Source organism: Stomoxys calcitrans, chromosome 2 (assembly GCF_963082655.1).
Source record: "Stomoxys calcitrans chromosome 2, idStoCalc2.1, whole genome shotgun sequence".
Classification (NCBI taxonomy): Eukaryota; Metazoa; Arthropoda; class Insecta; order Diptera; family Muscidae; genus Stomoxys; species Stomoxys calcitrans.
In genome coordinates, this window is record NC_081553.1 from 129,331,212 (window position 1) to 129,345,114 (window position 13,903).

Below are 13,903 nucleotides of genomic sequence, written 5' to 3' on the forward strand. Positions count from 1 at the left end.
TCAACAGACAGACGGACGGACATGTCTAGATCGTCTTAGATTTTTACGCTGATCAAGAATATATATACTTTATAGGGTCGGAAATGGATATTTCGATGTGTTGCAAACGGAATAACAAAATGAATATACCCCCATCCTTCGGTGGTGGGTATAAAAAGTAACCTTTGAAAAGAAAATCTAAATTGGGAATTCTGTGGTACTTACAAAATCCTTAGTTGTCGCCAAATAGTCTGCCCTTTTATTTCCCCTTACTCCGTTATGGCCCTGCACCCAAACGATGCGATTTTTGCCATCCTCAGCGAAGGCGTTAATCTCCATCTTACACTGCAAGACTGTTCGTGACCTTACCGTCCTGGTTGTTATTGCCCTTATGGTATATTTACTGTTCGTAAATATGTTCACCCTCGACGTTTTCGCGATATCACTTCACCAACTCACACAAACCGTGCAGGACCGTATTATGGTCAGTCAGTCTAAAACAGATCTCAGTCCATAGGTTCTCTATTTAGACCCTAGGCCCTCTCTGTCCTCTAGCTTTGATCCAACCGTGTAACATGATCTTGCAGATGGCAATACTAGGGTTCCGTCAATCCTAAACTGTCTTCAGAGCCCTAGTGGGCGTGGTCCTCATCGCTGCGCCTATGCTAAGACAACATGTTCTCTGAAGCTGTTGTATGGTCCTTATGTTGCATTTTTCTCCCTAGCAGTCCACCAAACTACTGATGTGTAAGTAAGTATTGGTCTAATCACGCTCCTGTAGAGGCAGTGAACTATGTAAGGAAACGTGGTGCGTTAAATTGGCACACCCCTCGTCTTCCTCGTGAACAGGCATATTTCAGTCTTCTCTGGGTTAACATTGAGACCTCTGGGACTTGCCTAGTCATATGCCATATGCCAGACCATTTCGGACCTTCTGCATAGCTCGTTCGGATCGTTTTCCCTTAGAAGTAACATAACATCGTCTGTGTAGCAGACGGGTTCAAATCCTTTCTCAGTCAGCATCCGTCATTTATGGTGGGTGGGATCATAGGTCATTTATGGTGGTCACCTATGCAAATGCAAATTTTGCCCATGAACATTCCACTAAGGAACAGGGGCAAACTTCTCACATATCAATAAATGCAGTCCGATTCAAATATAAGCTCAATGATAAGGGGCCTCCTTTTTATAGCCTAGACCGATCGGCGTGCCGCAGTTTTACATGCCATAGTATCTCGCAAATGTTGCCTCTGCAAATTTTTTTTCTGATTGATTTTTTTTCCTGGCGAGGATTCGAACCCAGGGATTCATCGTCATAGGCGGACATGCTTATCTCTGCGCTACGGTGGCCTCCATGGTGGTCACCTATAGGGGTGGCGAAAAAGCCCCTGTGGCGTGCCTTATGCCACTTTCTCCCTTATATATATGCCATGGGACACACAATTTATTCACCTGTTTCTTAGCATATGGTTTATCCAGTCTCTAAGGACCGGGTCCACCCGGGTCTAGGGATTGGATCAGTCTCTAGAGACCGGGTCCACCCGGGTTGGATTGGATCAGTGTGTCGGTCTGCACATTGATAAAAGGCCCTTCGTTGTCAAAGCATACCCCCGGTGTGTACATTTTGGCATCGAAGGATTCTTCTATTTTATGCACAACCTCGTGCAGGGTAGTATAAAAATGGGAAAAACAGCAACAACTTCGATTTTTGGAAAATTTTGCAAAATGGTGTACAAGGTATAGATATTAGGGTGATATCTTTTTGAGTTTTTTTTTCTCAAAAATTATTTTCGCTTGCACGAACGAATGAACGTTTGCCTGTTTGTTAATGACTAAAATTCAATTTCTTCCATTTAAATATTTAAAACGTCGCGCATAAACCGCTTCGAAATAAAATTTTTTAAATCGTTTTGTATGTGAGGTATTTTTTATCGTTTCTAATCGTAAGAAGAAACTCATTAAAATATTATACAGGAAAACTAAGCTGTAAAAAAGACCGTTATGAGTACTCAACAAGGATTCTTTTCCAAGCAAGTAATTGTTGGACCTTGTTTATTAGGGTGATGACTTTTTATTTTTTTCCCCAAAAATTATTTACTGTTGCATGAATGAATTAACTCATGTCTATTGAAGATTCGGCCCACCACCATGGACTCTGCTACAAAAAGCAGGGTAATAACGTAGGAAATGCTCCAACGTCTCATCATCTTCCCCATATGTCCTACACATGCTATCACTTTCCGCACCTATTCTGCATAAGTGAGCTCGTAGATCTATGTGTCCCCTTGTGATCACGAAAGTTATACTGATCTCCCTCGTACTTCCTTTCAGTAAAAGTGTCGTCTTTTCACCCTCCAAATCTCCCATAGGATTTTCGCCTCGTTTCGCGTTCGTCGACGCGGACTTAACTCGGACTGCATCGACCCGAAAAGCTTCAGGTTAATCAATTTTATTAATGGCTGTCCTCTGGCTTTCACTGCCAAATCGTCTGCTGTTTCGTTCCTCCTTACTCCTCTATGGTCCGGCATCCAAACGATGCGGATCGTTCCATCCTCAGAGAAGGCATTTATCTCCTTGTTACACTCCAAAACTGTTCGCGACCTTACCGTCCTGGTTGTTACTGCCCGGAAGGCCAGTTTACTGTCCGTAAAGAGGTCTCCCGGATCTCCGCTGCAAGATCGCATTATGGTCAGGCAGTCGAAAACAGATCTCAGTCCCTGGGTTCTCAATGTAGACCCTCAGGCTCACTCTGCCGTCTAGATTTTATCCATCATTGCAGCTTGATCTTCCAGATGACAATACCAGAATTTCGTCAATCCAAGATTGTGCGGCTGGCAGCAGTGCCTCGCACTCGGCCTCAAGTGTCGTCTAAGCCATTGGATCGGAAACCTCTTGTATTCCTTCCTATCGTCGCTTATGTTATATCGCAATGGTGTGACCTGCTTCTACCCTCTACCCATCCTCCCAACGCCTCAAGCCTCTTGGCCGCATTTGGTGCTTCACACTACATCTGTATGTATATGGGTCAGATATCCAGAATAGTCTCCAGTGCCCTGGTGGGCGCGATCCTCACCGCTCCACCTATGCCAAGACAACATGTTCTCTTACATTCTCCATCGCAGTCCACCAAATTACTCAGGTATAAGCAAGTATTGGTCTATTCACGCTCCGGTAGAGCCAGTGGGCTGTTTTCAGTCCGTCTACATAGTGCCCAAAATCTGAGACCCTTCTCGGTACGCTCCCGAATATGAGACTTTCAATTAAGTTTCCTGTCCAAGATCATTCTTAAGTATTCGACCTTGCTAGACATCGAAATCGTTCTGTTGAGGAAGCATTGTGTGGGAAATTGCCTCACCTTCGTCTTCCTCGTGAACAAGCATATTTCAGTCTTTTCTGGGTTAACATTGAGACCTCTATTTCTGGCCCAGTCGTATGCCATTTGCAAGACCCATTCGTTCTTTCGGCATAGCTGATTCGGAAGAAGTAAAAAAAAATCACAACCGGTGTACGAATGGATATGATATGACATTTTACCAGGTCCAACTGTTGTCTTATCAACGATTCGCAGACTTATTATAATCGTCAATAATTATCGACAGTTTAAGTATGGCACCATCAAGAGCTCTTGACGTTATCGACATGAAGATACAATGTAATACACTTTGGGTTGGATGGTTGGTTAACATGGTGGCTATAAGTCAACATTAGCCTCAATTATTAAGTCGAAATACCGTTTTGAAAACCACAACGTCCACTATGATGGCTGCTGTCTCGCCCTAATAGTCGAGAATTTTTCCGAAGTTGCCTAAATCAATCTGAAGTGAAGTAATGGACGACTGCTGGTGGAAGCTCATTGAGGGGGTGCGTGATAAGATATTGGAGGCATGCTCATATGCTCTGCCATCACGATTCACGAGAAAAATCACGACTCACCGGAAATTCACGACGCACGAGCATATCACGATTTATGGGAAAATCAGTTAAATAAATATTTTCCGCCAGCAGTGCCCTTAAAAGTCACATTAGGTAACGACAACACCTTGTGCAAAGACTAATCCAGCTTACCATAGTGAAATGTATGAATCGATTTATATGACAGCTATATCTAAATATTGAGTATTTGGCCCATTTACAATTCCAACTGACCTAAATCAATAAATGGAATTTGCGCAAAATTTTGGGTGTACATTGTAATATCGACTTAAATGTTTTGACAACTAACAAATAAAAAGGCGTTAAGTTCGGCCGGGCCGAACTTTCGATATCCACCACCTCGGGTATATATGTTAACCACCTTCCATCAAAATCCGGTGAAAATTACATACCTTATGACCCATAGCAGTTATATCGAAATATGTTCCGATTTGGACCAAATACTAATAGGTACAAGTCATTGTTCAATTGAGTATAACAAAATATTGGTCTTTTAGTAGCTATATCTAAAAATAAACCGATCCGAACCATATACGGTACGGATGTCGAAAAGCCTAACATAAGCCATTGTGTCAAATTTCAGTGCAATCGGATTATAAATGCGCCTTTTATGGGGCCAAGACTTTAAATCGAGATATCGGTCTACATGGCAGCTATATCCAGATCTGCACCGATTTGAATTAAGTTGCAGAAAAATGTAACACAACGCACTGTCCCAAATATCAGCAAAATCAGACAATAAATGCGCCTTTTATGGCCCCAAAATCTAAAAAAGAGATTGCAGCTATATCCAAATCTGGACCGATCTGTACCATATTGCAGAAGTATGTCAAGGGGTATAACTTAACTCACTGTCCCAAATTTCGGCGACATCGGGCAATAAATGCGCCTTTCATGGGCCCAAAACCTAAAATCGAGAGTTCGGTCTATATGGCAGCTATATCCAAATCTGAACCGATCAGTGTCAAATTGAAGAAAAATTTCGAAGGGCCTAAGACAACTCACTATCCCAAATTTCAGCAAAATCGAATAACAAATGTGGCTTTTATGGGCCTAAGACCCTAAATCGGAGGATCGGTCTATATGGCAGCTATATCCAAATGTGGAACGATCTGTGCCAAATTGACGAAGGATGTCGAAGGGCCTAACACAACTCACTGTCCAAAATTTCAGCAAAATCGGATAATAAATGTGGCTTTTATGGGCCTAAGACCCTAAATCGGAGGATCGGTCTATATGGCAGCTATATCCAAATCTCGACTGATCTGGGCCAAATTGACAAAGGATGTCGAAGGGCTTAACACAACTCACTTTACCAAATTTCAGCAAAATCGGATAATAAATGTGGCTTTTATGGGCCTAAGACTCTAAATCGGAGGATCGGTCTATATGGCAGCTATATTCAAATCTGGACCGATCTGAGCCAAATTGACGAAGGATATCGAAGGGCCTAACACAACTCACTCACTATATCAAGATATAGTCCGATATAGCCCATCTTCGAACTTAACCTGCTTATAGACAAAAAAAGAACTTGTGCAAAATTTCAGCTCAATATCTCTATTTTTAAAGACTAGCGTGATTTCAAAAGACAGACGGGCAGACGGACGGACATGTCTAGATCGTCTTATATTTTTACGCTGATCAAGAATATATATACTTTAAAGGGTCGGAAATGGATATTTCGATATGTTGCAAACGGAATGACAAAATGAATATACCCCATCCTTCGGTGCTGGGTATAAAAATATAGTATATGTATTCTTTGCAGAGTTTGAGACCAATAATTTAGGGGGATACAACCTGAATGACCAGGTTAGAATATCGCCCATCGTCTTGTGGAGGGTATACTCTCTTTACGGCAACATACACCAAATTAGGCAACCAATAACTGCAATGTATTGCAGGTATTTATGAAGGGACCTCAATAGTAAAAGGAGTCCTCATACATTGATCAAACAAACTTTTTGGAGCAATCGAATGATAAGACAGCGGAGAAAACTTTAACAAATGGTAATCCCCATCGAAAGGGGAGAAACAATTCTACATAACGTTGGCAACAACACAAAGGTAAACATGTTGTCAATAAACAAATGCCGGCATAGTATCTACCAATTGTACAAAAACGTTTGTTGGTACCAACATTCATATTATGAATGACTGCTGTACTTCAATACGCCCCTACCTTTAGTTATTGCATTCCCATAGTAACACTAACCAATTATGTAAACACGACATTATTCATGTCTCCAATAAATGTTTAAATAGAGTTTTCCTCTTCTTATATTTCCAGATGATGATGACTTTGGTGACGATTACCCGGAACTACGCGAAGAAGTGCATTTGGAAGATTTCTTTTGGACAGGTTCCGGAGATGGGCCACCTGATTACCTGAAGCAGGTCCATACGGGCATAAGCAAGGGCAAAGATGTTGTGGTTAAAACCGAAACGGTTGTAGCCACCGTTTATGTGGACGGTAATAATGTAAGTATGTTTGAAGCGGGGAATGTGTTTGTGCTTAATGATAGTTATTAGTGAATTGGCTTGAAGGTTCATAGGCAATTATGAAAGTCATTTCACACAGTTTAATTATACCCTCCATCCTAGGATGGAGGAATACTAATTCCGTCATTCTGTTTGTAACTCCTCGAAATAGTCGTCTAAGACTCCATAAAGTATAGGTATTCTTGATCGTCATGACATTTTATGTAGATCTATGTCCGTCTGTCTGTAGAAAGCACGCTAAATTTCGAAGGAATAAACCTAGGCGCTTCAAATTTTTCACAAATACTTCTTATTAGTTTGGAGGCCACCGTAGCGCAAAGGTCCGTCTATGACGCTGAACGCCTGGGTTGGAATCCTGGCGAGACCATCAGAAAAAATTTTCAGCGGTGGTTTTCCCCTCCTAATGCTGGCAACATTTGTGAGGTACTGTGCCATGTAAAACTTCTCTCCAAAGAGGTGTTGCACTGCGGCACGCCGTTCGGACTCGGCTATAAAAAGGAGGCCCCTTATCATTTAGCTTAAACTTGAATCGGACTGCACTCATTGATTTGTGAGAAGTTTGCCCCTGTTTCTTTGTGGAATGTTCATGGACAAAATTTGTTGTATTTGTATTTGTACTTATTATAAGTGTAGGTCGGTTAGGATTGTAAATGGGCCATATCGGTCCTTGTTTTGATATAGCTGCCATATAAACCGATCTTGGATCTTAACTTCTTAAGCCACTAGAGGGCGCAATTCTCATCCGGTTTGGCTGAGATTTTGCATGAGGTGTTTTGTTATAATTTCCAACAACTGTGCTGAGTATGGTTGAAAACGGTCTCTAACCTGATAAAGCTGTCATATATACCGGCCTGGGGTCTTAACATCTCGAGCCTCTAGAGGGCGCAATTCCTATCCGATTTGGCTGAAATTCTGCTTGATGTATTTCGTTATGACTTCCAATAACTGGGGTAAGTATGGTTTACATCGGTCTATAACCTAATATAGCTGTCATATAAGCCGATCTTGAATCTTGGCTTCTTGAGCCACTAGAGGGCGCAATTCTTATCCAATTTGGCTGAAATTCGGCATGATGTGTTGTGTTATGACTTCCAACAAATGTGTTAAATATGGTTTAAATCGGTTCATAACCTGATATAGCTGCCATATAAACCGATCTTGGATCTTAATTTCTTCAGCCTCTATAGGGCGTAATTATTATCCGATTTGACTGACCCAACAGCTTGATGAAAGCACTCCTTGTTCCGATGATATAATGGCGCAGTGGCAAACTATTGTCCACTCCATGGAAAATGCCGCGAACTCCGTACTTGGGTACCGAAAGCCCCCCCAAAAAAACCCATGGTACGACCAAGAGTGTCGAGATGCTACTGAAGCCAAGAATTCGGCATATAGAGCAACCCTGCAATCAGTAGCAACGCGCCATTTGAAGGAGAGAGGAGAAACGTCTATTCCGCAGAAAGAAAAAGGAAATGGAAAGACGTGAGTGCGAGCGAATTGAGATGTACAGGAGTCAGAATGAAGTCCGGAAATTCTACCAAAGAATTAAACACCAAACCGATGGCTTTTAAGCAGGTAATCCTCCTGCGGAGACAAAGAAGGAAATCTGGTAACTGACACAGACAACATGCTGAGGATATGAAAAGAACATTTTACCCAACTGCTAGTGTCCGATATTGGCGGCTAAGAGGATACCGCAGAACCAATCCCTGATGATGGTATAGAATGGTTACCTCCTAGTCAGAATGAGGTCCAAGTAGCAGTAACCCGACTAAAGAACAACAAGGCAGCAGGAGCCGACGGGTTACCCGCTGAACTATTTAAGACCGGAGGCGACACGCTGATAAGGCGTATGCATCAGCTTATCTGCGCAATCTGGCTAGAAGAACGCATACCCGATGATTGGAACCTCAGCATACTATGTCCCGTACATAAGAAAGGAGACAAGACGGATTGTGCCAACTACAGAGGAATAAGTCTCCTCCCCATCGCATACAAGATACTCTCGAGCGTACTGTGTGAAAGATTAAAACCTAAAGTCAATGAGATAATTGGGTCTTTTCCAAATCCTGAAAAAGACCCGAGAAGGACAAATCAACACCTACCACCTCTTTGTTGACTACAAAGCCGCCTTCGATACTCTTTTACTTTCGAGGGTATTTCAAGCCATGTCTGAGTTTGGTATCCCTGTAAAATTAATAAGACTCTGCAGGATGACACTTGCTGATACGCGTTCCTCAGTAAGAATAGGAAAGAATCTCTTCGAACCATTTAATACCAAACAAGGTTTCAGACAAGGAGACAGCCTCTCGTGTGATCTCTTTAATATCCTGCTGGAGAAGATATGGCATACTAATCACCTACGGCGACGATATCGATATCATAGGTCGGTCACCGGAAGTAATAACTGCAGCCTTTGAAAGAATCGAAAGAGAGACAGTGGAAATGGGTCTGGCAGTAAATAGAGATAAGACGAAATGGATGGTTTCCACTCCCAAAAAGCCTTGTACAACCGAGCAGATAAAGAACATGGAGAAAGTTGGGAACCACAACTTTGAGATAGTCAGTAACTTTATCTACCTCGGCACCGCCGTAACCGAAACGAATGACACCAGTTTTGAGATAACTACTACTACTTTGGATTAAGTAAGCAGTTTAGCAACAAGGCCACCTCTCGACAGACGAAGACTACACTTTACAAGACATTGATACTACCCGTGCTGTTATATGGGAGACACCTCGAAACTTGGTGTCAGAGATTTTAGAATGAGCGCAGAAGATCGAGGTACTTGGAACGCTATTCTACGTTCGGCTAGTGGAAGAAATATTCGGTCATAGTCTATTAAAGTAAAGTAAAAGACTGCAATTTTGTACAACGGCTTCTCCCATGACCTTCAATATACGTGTCAAATATGGTCTGAGTCGGTCTATACCCTGATACAGCTCCCATACGAACCGATCTCCCTATTTTACTTCTTGAGCCCCTAAAGGGCGCAATTCTTATTCGAATTGGCTGAAATTTTACACAATGACTTCTACTATGGTCTCTAACTTTCAATTCAATAATGGTCCGAATCAGACCATAACTTGATATAGCTCCAATAGCATAACAATTCATTTCTTTCATTCTTTCGACTGGGCCATTTCTTCAGATAACACGCTCATCAAACGCACTTTTCAATAAGCCGATTGTAACTTGTGTTGTGTGGCCTGTGGCACTCTCCTGTTGAAACCACATGTCATCCAGGTCCATTTATCAATTCAGGCAAAAAAAAAAAGAAACCATTGAGCATGGTGTGGTACCGTTGTCCATTCACGGTAATGTGACAATTGGCATCGTCGGAGGAGTAGTATGATCCAATGACGCCGCCGGCATGCAAACCGCACCAAACAGTTATGTTTTATGTTAATGTTTATTGTGGTTTATCCACATTATCGTGAAGCACATGTGCACCTGACCTGATAACGCATATTTTGATTATTGACGAACCCATTAAGCCGAAAATTATCTTAGCCATTGAAGATGGTTTTGCTCTTAAAGTAGTGGTCACAGACTCAAAATTCCAGTAGTAAATTTTTATGATTTGCAGACTTCGTTCGTTCATGTTCTTTGCCGCAATAACAATGTTAAGTTTACTAAATAAATTGACAGTGGCAGTTGGATGATAAGTGATACTTACTTATGATGAACTTGACAACTTCGAATTCAATTTGTGAAGGCTCTCACAAATTGAATTCGAAGTGGTCAAGTTCCTATTGGAAACCCCTTTATTTATAAGCAGAAACTTAAAAACTATCCATCTTTTTTTCCTTCCCGCCAATTGCGTTTGACAAAATTTCTATTAAGCGTAGTAATAGGGGTCGCTATATATAGACAGTTCGTATTTGAAATTGGGTATCTTCAATGAAGATTGGAGTGTAGACTAGGGTTTTGTTTGAGCATTTTTACTTTCGTTCAGTTGATCTTATTGATCGAAACGTTTGTTATTTAGTAATGAAAAAAGCGCTAAAGAATGCCTCACTTTTTCACTATTGTCGAAGCTGCTCGTCGCTTGCCCAAAAAAGGCAAACAAAATTAGGCTTTTCTTCCAAAAAATATCATCATCAGTACTATAATACTAGTATATAATATTTAAATTAATTTACAAATTTACTTATGTGTTGCAGGAAGTTGATATTCCCATTTGCCTGGATTGTTACGGCGAAGGAACAGTGGGCATCGATGGGACATGGACAGCAGCTGGTATGCCTCCTTTAAATTTTTCTGCCACTGATAGACGCTATTGGCTGCTGACAGTAATGTCAGGATTCTATACGCAAAAAGACAATCCTATGCTTGAGGAGAAATTGGCCAGGTTATACCGTTTAGCCTTCACAAGGTAATAGTTGCATTTAGAATTAAAAAATATACTATGATTGGCTGTAAGTAATGTTCTGAAATGGGTCAATCCTTATTTTCATAGGCAACAAACTAAACATTTGGGCATTAATGGAGCACAGCAAATATCGGGGATATCTTTGACGGCTGGACGTGACCGACGACATAACAAAGAACTGGATGATGCAGACAATGTCTTAACAACAACCAAAGGTAAATTTAACGCCATTACATCAAGGCCGTAAGATGAGACAAGGGCTTAAAATATATGCTACGAACGGATTTGTTATTATCAATAAAAAAATTTGGCATTGGTTTGTTTATATATACCCGACGAAATTGTCCTAAGTGGATAAAACAAAATTTTTATCTAATCAATTTGGCTTATTAATCAATAACTATCAGGTAAGCTTTTAGAATGAAGGCTCCAGTTAAAAACTTGGGAAATGGACTAAGAAACTGATCGACTATAGAGCTCAATGGTTAACAGTTTCTTTTACTGTGAAATGTTTAGAGTGTATATTATTTTTCTGTACTGAGATAGGGGATATATATAAAATTTCTGTCATTCCGTTAGCAACATATCTAAATGTTTATCTGCGTCCCTATAAGTTATATATGGATACACTCCTCGCAAAATTGTAAAATAAATTAATTTAAATCACGATACAGGATTTGAAGACCATGTGGGCTTTGGGATGACTCTGAAGAACTAAATCTGGTCATATCGAAAAGGTTACCAGACCACTGTAGTGTGTATCAAGCGGGAATCCTTGCAATTAAAGACTTGGTGGAATGGCTAAGATATAGTGTCATAACGACGACTGACATAAATATCTTCCCAGATAGCCAGACAGGGATGACATCTTTGTGACATAGGTTAGGTTAAAAATAGGGTGCAGATATTAAACCGCCCCATGCGACTATGGACATACACCTAAGCCAGTAAACGGCTTGTTGTGCGCTCTAAAAACTATAAAGAGAGAGAGAGAGCAACCTCTAAAAAAAAAATAAAAAAAAAAATGTTAGGAATTCCTTGCTACTTACAAAATCCTCAATTGTTTTCTATGCCACTCCCCTAAGTTGGTTCATGTCTGATATTGTGTCTCCACCTTAGTACCGGTATCTGTTGGACGCGAAAGCCGGGCAATGACAAAGGAAATGCTTTAACGTCTCATCATCTTCCTCGCATGCCCTACACATGCTATCACTTGCCGCACCGAGTTTACATAAGTGAGCTCGTAGTCTTATATGTCCCGTTATGATACCAATAGCTATACTGACCTCCTTCTTGCTTCCTTTCAGTAATATCATCGTCTTCTCACGATCTGGATCCCCCTATAGGATTTTCGCGGTCCTACCGACCGTTTCGTTGTTCCACAATGTTGCATGCGCATTCGTCGCCCACGTCATTAACTCGGACTGCGTCGAGCCGAAAGGCTTCAGGTTATCCAAGTTTATTGACGGCAGTCCTCTAGCCTTCACCGCCAAATCGTCTGCCTTTTCATTTCCCCTTACTCCCTTATGGTCCGGCACCCAAACCATGCGGATTTTTCCATTCTCAGAGAAAGCGTTAATCTCCTCCTTACACTGCAAGACTGTTCATGGCCTTACCGTCCAGGTTGTTATTGGCCTTATGGCAATTTTACTGTCGGTAAAGAGGTTCACACTCGACGTCCTCGCGTTAGCACCATACCACTTCACGCATTCCGTGATCGCCCGGATCTCCGCCTGCAGGACCGTATTATGGTCAGACAGTCTAAAACAGATCTCAGTCCCTGGGTTTTTAATGTAAACCCCAGATCCACACTGTCCTCTAGCTTTGATCCATCCGTGTAACATGATCTTCCAGATGGCAATTCTAGGGTTCCGTCAATCCAAGACTGTGCCGATGGCAGCAGTGCGTCGCACTCAACTTCAAGGTTCATCTCAGGTATCCGATCGGAAACCTCTCCTCATCTTTCCAGGTTTCCTTTCGTCGCCTTGATTATACCGCGATGGTATGAGCTGCTCCCATCCTCAATCCACTCTCTCATCGCCTTAAGTCTCATAGCCGCAGTGGCAGCCTCACACTTAATCTGTATGTCAATAACTGGAATAGTCTCTAGTGCCCTAGTGGGCGTGGTCCTCATCGCTCCGCCTATGCCAAGACAACATGTTCTCAGAACCTATTGTATGGTCCTTATGTTGCACTTTTCCTCCATAGTAGTCCACCAAACTACTAAGGCGTAAGTAAGTATTGGTCTTACCACGCTCCTGTAGAGCCAGTGGACTATCCTTGGATTCAGGCCCCATTTCGAGCCAACGGCCGGTCTACATAGAGCCTAACATCTGTGAGCCTTCTCAGTACGCTCCTGAATGTGACACTTCCAATTCAGTTTCCTGTCCAAGTTCACACCTAAGTATTTGACCTTGTCACATATCGAAATCGTCTGATTGAGGAAACGTAGTACGTTAAATTCTCCCATCTTCGTCTTCCTCGTGAACAGGCATATTTCAGTTTTCTCTGGGTTAACACTAAGACCTCTGGGTCTAGCCCCGTCATATGCCATATGCAAGACCCTTTCGTCCCTTCTGCATAGCTCGTTCGAATCCTTACCCCTTAGAAGTATTATAACATCGGGTTCAAATCCCTCCTCAGTCAGCATCCGTAATAGGTCATTCATGGTGGTCACCCATAGGAGTGGCGATAAAATGCCCCCCTGTGGCGTTGTGGTTTTGCTCTGCACTCTTAACGAATAGAGTGCAGAGCAAAACCATGGATGTCGAGAGACCAAGTACTTTTACAAGGGGTCTCACTGTGTTGAATTTCGGTAAAAAGGTCGTAAGTTCTGATATTGACTGTAACTGGTACGAGTGTTAAGAAATAGTAGTTCCCTTTTAAAGGCTTTTATTCGAATTTCTTTCTTTGATTTTTTTTAGATGCTTTCCTATATATTACTCTGATATTTATTAATAAATAAATTTCGTTATCTAATAATTTCATTAAAAGAAAAATAAAAGCTGCCACACATACTAGCGCTTATAAGGGACGTTTTTACCTTACAGATGACTTTCAATTTATTATTTTTTGAAAAATCCGAAAAAAGGCAAAACGCATCTTAGCAT

General features: G+C 41.6%; 1 protein-coding gene across 2 annotated transcripts in view; it reads left to right on the top strand.

Moving 5' to 3' along the window:
* LOC106087194 (uncharacterized) overlaps positions 1–13,903 on the top strand; it is a 54,339-nt gene that overhangs the window by 29,930 nt on the left and 10,506 nt on the right. For both annotated transcript variants that reach the window (XM_013252156.2, XM_013252158.2), the window contains exons 2-4: positions 6,206–6,396; positions 10,585–10,796; positions 10,881–11,008. In XM_013252156.2, the coding sequence (XP_013107610.1) occupies positions 6,206–6,396; positions 10,585–10,796; positions 10,881–11,008 (531 nt within the window). The remainder of the gene's footprint in view (positions 1–6,205; positions 6,397–10,584; positions 10,797–10,880; positions 11,009–13,903) is intronic.